This window comes from Pseudophryne corroboree, chromosome 11, assembly GCF_028390025.1.
Source record: "Pseudophryne corroboree isolate aPseCor3 chromosome 11, aPseCor3.hap2, whole genome shotgun sequence".
Classification (NCBI taxonomy): Eukaryota; Metazoa; Chordata; class Amphibia; order Anura; family Myobatrachidae; genus Pseudophryne; species Pseudophryne corroboree.
This window is the reverse complement of record NC_086454.1, coordinates 156,848,418-156,854,417: the sequence shown is the minus strand read 5'-3', so window position 1 is coordinate 156,854,417 and position 6,000 is coordinate 156,848,418. Positions and strand designations below refer to the sequence as shown.

The window sequence follows — 6,000 nt, the reverse complement described above, 5'->3', positions numbered from 1 at the left end:
TAAACTTTATATTAAAATGTTGTCATGGGGCCCACAATTGTCTTCACCCCTTGCTTGGTACACTATGGCCCTCATTCCGAGTTGATCGGTCGCAAGGCGAATTTAGCAGAGTTACACACGCTAAGCCGCCGCCTACTGGGAGTGAATCTTAGCTTCTTAAAATTGCGACCGATGTATTCGCAATAATGCGATTACTAACTACTTAGCAGTTTCAGAGTAGCTCCAGACTTACTCTGCCTGTGCGATCATTTCAGTGCTTGTCGTTCCTGGTTGACGTCACAAACACACCCAGCGTTCGCCCAGGCACTCCCACCGTTTCCCCGGCCACTCCTGCGTTTTTCCCGGAAACGGTAGCGTTTTCAGCCACACGCCCCTGAAACGCCGTGTTTCCGCCCAGTAACACCCATTTCCTGTCAATCACATTACGATCGCCGGAGCGAAGAAAAAGCCGTGAGTAAAAATACTTTCTTCATAGTAAAGTTACTTGGCGCAGTCGCAGTGCGAACATTGCGCATGCGTACTAAGCGGATTTTCACTGCGATGCGATGAAAAATACCGAGCGAACAACTCGGAATGAGGGCCTATGTATTAAGCAGATGCTCTCAGAAAAGGCGAAGCGGGTGATTGCCTGCAGTTCATCTTTCTGCCATTAGATGGCAATATATTTCCTTGTTATAAGCAGAAATATACCCCGGCCTGCGAGCTAGTTGGAACTACATTTCCCAGTAACCCCTGCGACTAGTTTGGAAGTCGCAGAACGGAAGTTTACCTATTACCCTATCCTTCACTTGATTAGTAAATATGGCGGCGCCCGCACGGAATCACGTGTGGGTCGGTACCGAGACCGGGATTCTAAAAGGTCAGGGGCCATATAGATTACTTTTTCCCATTAACGAAAAAGCGTACAGTAAATATCCACAACTTCTTGTTGTATGGTAAAATGAATGTAATGACACGGTATATTGTGTGTGCTCATTGGTGTTTGGTAATTGAAGTGTTTGCAGTATGACTGACAGTCAGCAACCCTGCACATAGAGACATCCTTTATACTTCCCATATTTCCCCTTGGGTATAGTGTAAGTGTAATAATAAGGTGTTTGCTTAATTGTTATCCCTTTTCAGGCATAAATCTAGTAAAGAAACAGGCCACTAACTACACAGAAGTTTCCTCTCTGAGCCATGGACAGGAGGTGAATGTAATGTGCTTTGGAGATGCGCAGGAATCTGAGGTGAGAGCGGATTTTTTCCCCACTAGTTACGTCCTTCTTTGTGTGTACCGTGAACCTGTCTACATTGCGGCTAAACAAATGTACTCTACATTTTATGAATTCAGAAAAATATATTTTCATTATTTAGCTGATTGTTGTGCTGTTATACTTGACTATATGTTTGAGTAGTATGACAGTCTGCCCCACGTCGTGCTTATGCAATGGTCTTCTCTTCTGCAGGTACTGATAGGGTGCCAAGATGGGACAGTAAAAGTCTTCAACACTGAAAAATCCAAATTTACTGAAGTTCATGAATGCAGAGGAGGCGATGGGGTGTTCCGAGGTCTTGGGGTCCTGGACAAGTGAGTAACTTCATACTTTCAACACTAAGGGGGACATTTACTAAGCAGTGATAAGAGCGGAGAAGTGACCCAGTGTAGAAGTTGCCCATAGCAACCAATCAGCACTGAAGTAACATCTATAATTTGCATACTATAAAATTATACAGAGCTGCTGATTGGTTGATGGGGCAGTTTCTCGGCTCTTATCACTGCTTAGTAAATGTCCCCCTTAGTCATGGGAAGTGGTCGAAGGGAAAATAGGATATGCTGGCTATGGCCAGATTGGCCCTCACCAATAAATTTTATTATATTGTATCTGTCGTGATGTAATGCATAGCGATGCTGACATGGGGCCATTCCATGAAAATAAGTAAAAATGTCCCAAGTTAATGTATAGCCCTTTCTCATCTTTTCATAAATAAAAAAATAACACAGGCTTTTCATTTGGAGTTGAGGGGAATTATCAAATACAAGTTTCCGTTACAAAACAGTGGTGGATTTGGCTTGTCCCATACTTGACAACTGTATCTTGTCAAATATTTTTCTCTTGCGTCCTAGAGGATGCTGGGGATTCCGTAAGGACCATGGGGTATAGACGGGCTCCGCAGGAGACATGGGCACCTAAAAGAACTTTTAGTATGGGTGTGCACTGGCTCCTCCCTCTATGCCCCTCCTCCAGACCTCAGTTAGATCTTGTGCCCAGAGGAGATAGGGTGCATTACAGGGAGCTCTCCTGAGTTTTCTGTAAAAGAACTTTGTTAGGTTTTTTATTTTCAGGGAGCTCTGCTGGCAACAGACTCCCTGCAACGTGGGACTGAGGGGAGAGAAGCAGACCCACTTCTTAAGAGTTTAAGGGCTCTGCTTCTTAGGCTACTGGACACCATTAGCTCCAGAGGGAGTTGGAACACAGGTCTCACCCTGGGGTTCGTCCCGAAGCCGCGCCGCCATCCTCCTCACAGATGCCGGAAAAAAGAAGCCGGGTGAGTAAAGAAGAAAGAAGACGTCAGGCGGCAGAAGACTTCAGATCTTCCTGAGGTAAGCGCGCAGCAGTAAGCTGCGCGCCATTGCTCCCACACTTTACACACATACAGGGCACTGATGGGTGCAGGGCGCAAGGGGGGCGCCCTGGGCAGCAATAATCCTCGTTTGGGCATAAAATTAAGTAGTTAGGCTGCGGAGGCAGTAAACTACAGATCCCCCGCCATTTTTTCAAATATACGAGCGGGACCGAAGCTTGATCCCTCAGCATTAACCAGCGCCATTTTCTCCAGAGGCTGCAGAGAACGCTGGCTCCCCGGACTCTCCCCTGCTGAACATCAGAGGGCTGGAAACAAAGAGAGGGGGGCACATAATTGGCGCAGTGAGTGGGGAAAAATCAGTATATATATGATATAAAAGCGCTGTCTGGGTGTTTTCCTGGGTCAGTTTGGCGCTGGTGTGTGCTGGCATACTCTCTCTCTGTCTCTCCAAAGGGCCTGCTTTAGGGAATTGTCCCCTCAAAGCTATATCCCTGTGTGTGTGGGGTGTCGGTACGTGTGTGTCGGCATGTCTGAAACGGAAGGCTTATCCAAAGAGGAGGTGGAACAGATGAGTGGTGGGTCCCAGTCGGCGGTGCCGACTCAGGATTGGATGGATATGTGGAATATGTTAAATGCTAGTGTAGCTAACTTGCATAAGAGGCTGGACAAAGCAGAGTCCAGGGTGTCGGCAGGTGGTCAATCTACGGATTGTGCCGACTCACAGGACTCGTCGGGGTCTCAAACGTCCATTCTCACAAATAGGGGACACAGATACCGACACGGACTCTGATTCCAGTGTCGACTATGATGAAGCAAGATTGCACCCCAGGGTGTCAAAAAGTATTCAGTGCATGATTATTGCAATAAAAGATGTTTTACATATCACTGATGAGCCCTCGGTGCCCGACACGAGGATACACATGTTTAAGGGAAAGAAACAGGTTATAAACTTTCCTCCTTCCCATGAACTTAATGAGTTATGTGAAAAAGCATGGGAAACTCCAGATAAGAAGCTGCAGATTCCCAAAAGGATTCTTATGGCGTACCCTTTCCCTACACAGGACAGGGTACGTTGGGAATCCTCTCCCACAGTGGATAAAGCCTTAACACGCCTTTCCAAGAAGGTGGCGCTACCGTCCCCTGACACAGCGGCCCTCAAGGACCCTGCGGATCGCAGGCAAGAGACTAGATTAAAGTCTATTTACACACATACTGGTACTTTGCTTAGACCGGCAATTGCGTCGGCATGGGTATGTAGTGCATTAGCAGCTTGGACAGATACCCTGTCAGCTAACCTTGATACCCTAGATAGGGATACCATTTTGTTAACATTAGCTCATATTAAGGACGCAGTCTTATAGATGAGGGACACTCAAAGAGACATTGGATTACTGGGTTCAAGAGCCAATGCTATGGCTATTTCGGCAAGAAGAGCCTTATGGATCCGCCAATGGACGGGGGCTGCAGACTCAAAAAGGCATATGGAGGTTTTACCTTACAAAGGTGATGTATTGTTTGGGGACGCCCTCGCAGACCTGGTTTCCACAGCTACCACGGGTAAGTCTACCTTTTTACCTTTTGTTCCCCAACAGCAAAAGAAACCTCCACAATATCAGATGCAGTCCTTTCGGTCGTAAAGATCCAGAAGAGGTCGGGGCTCCTCTTTCCTCGCCAGAGGTATGGGTAGAGGCATGAGGACACCTGCTGCGGCTAGTTCCCAAGAGCAGAAGTCCTCCCCGGCTTCCGGTAAGTCTACCGCATGACGCTGGGGCTCCCCTGCGGGAGTCTGCACAGGTGGGGGCACGCCTTCGACTATTCAGCCAAGTCTGGGTTCAGTCAGACGTGGACCCTTGGGTGATAGAAATAGTCTCCCAGGGCTACAAGCTGGAATTCGAAGAGGTGCCCCCACGCCGATTTTTCAAGTCGGCCTTACCAGCTTCTACCCCAGAGCGGGAAGTAGTGCTAGCTGCAATTCAAACGCTGTGTCAACAGCGAGTGATTATCAGGGTTCCCCTGAGCCAACAGGGAAAAGGGTATTATTCAACCCTATTTGTGGTCCCGAAGCCGGATGGTTCGGTCAGGCCTATTTTAAATCTAAAATCCCTAAACCTGTACCTGAAAAGATTCAAATTCAAGATGGAATCGCTCCGAGCCGTGATAGCCTGCCTGGAAGGGGGGGATTTTATGGTGTCACTGGACATAAAGGATGCTTACCTTCATGTCCCCATATATCCCTCTCATCAGGAGTACCTGAGATTCGCGGTACAGGATTGTCATTATCAGTTTCAGACGTTGCCGTTTGGGCTTTCCACGGCCCCGAGGATTTTCACCAAGATAATGGCGGAAATGATGGTGATCCTGCGCAAGCAAGGAGTCACAATTATCCCATACTTGGACGATCTCCTGATAAAAGCGAGATCAAGAGAGCAATTACTGGAGAACGTGTCACTCTCTCAGAGAGTGCTTCAGCAACATGGGTGGATTCTCAATCTGCCAAAGTCACAGTTGGTTCCAACAACTCGACTAGCGTTCCTAGGCATGATACTGGACACGGAACAAAACAAAGTTTTCCTCCTGTTGGAAAAAGTCCAGGACCTCCAGAACATGGTCCGAGACCTGCTAAAGCCAAAAAGAGTGTCAGTTCATCAATGCACTCGAGTTCTGGGGAAAATGGTTGCAGCTTACGAGGCCATTCCCTTCGGCAGGTTCCATGCGAGGACGTTTCAATGGGATCTACTGGACAAATGGTCCGGGTCCCATCTACAATTACATCAAAAAATAACACTGTCCCCCAGGGCCAGGGGGGGGGGGGGGTCTCTTCTATGGTGTCTGCAAAGTGCTCACCTTCTAGAGGGTCGCAGGTTCGGCATTCAGGACTGGGTCCTGGTAACCACGGACGCGAGCCTCCGAGGATGGGGAGCAGTCACCCAAGGAAGACATTTTCAAGGACTGTGGTCAGACCAGGAGTCCTGTCTACACATCAACTTGTTAGAATTAAGGGCCATATACAACGGCCTTCGACAAGCGGAGAGTCTTCTTCGCAACCTACCGGTTCTGATTCAATCAGACAATGTCACAGCAGTGGCTCATGTGAACCGCCAAGGCGGGACAAGAAGCAGAGTCGCGATGGCGGAGGCCACCAGGATTCTTCGCTGGACGGAAAATCACGTAAGCGCTCTGTCAGCTGTCTTCATTCCGGGAGTGGGCAACTGGGAAGCGGACTTCCTCAGCAGACACGATCTCCATCCAGGAGAGTGGGGACTTCATCAAGAAGTCTTTGCAGAGATAACAGGTCTCTGGGGAGTTCCTCAAATAGACATGATGGCGTCACGCCTCAACAAGAAGCTTCGGAGGTATTGTGCCAGGTCCCGGGACCCTCAGGCAATAGCAGTAGACGCTCTGGTAACGCCATGGGAATTCCAGTCGGTCTAT

General features: G+C 48.4%; 1 protein-coding gene across 1 annotated transcript in view; it reads left to right on the top strand.

The window, feature by feature from the left end:
• Nucleotides 1–728: 728 nt before the first annotated feature.
• Nucleotides 729–6,000, top strand: part of WDR74 (WD repeat domain 74) — a 92,069-nt gene continuing 86,797 nt past the window's right edge. The window contains 3 exon segments of the mRNA XM_063945010.1: nt 729–859; nt 1,123–1,229; nt 1,449–1,570. Of these exon segments, the coding sequence (XP_063801080.1) occupies nt 802–859; nt 1,123–1,229; nt 1,449–1,570 (287 nt within the window). The 5' untranslated portion in view covers nt 729–801.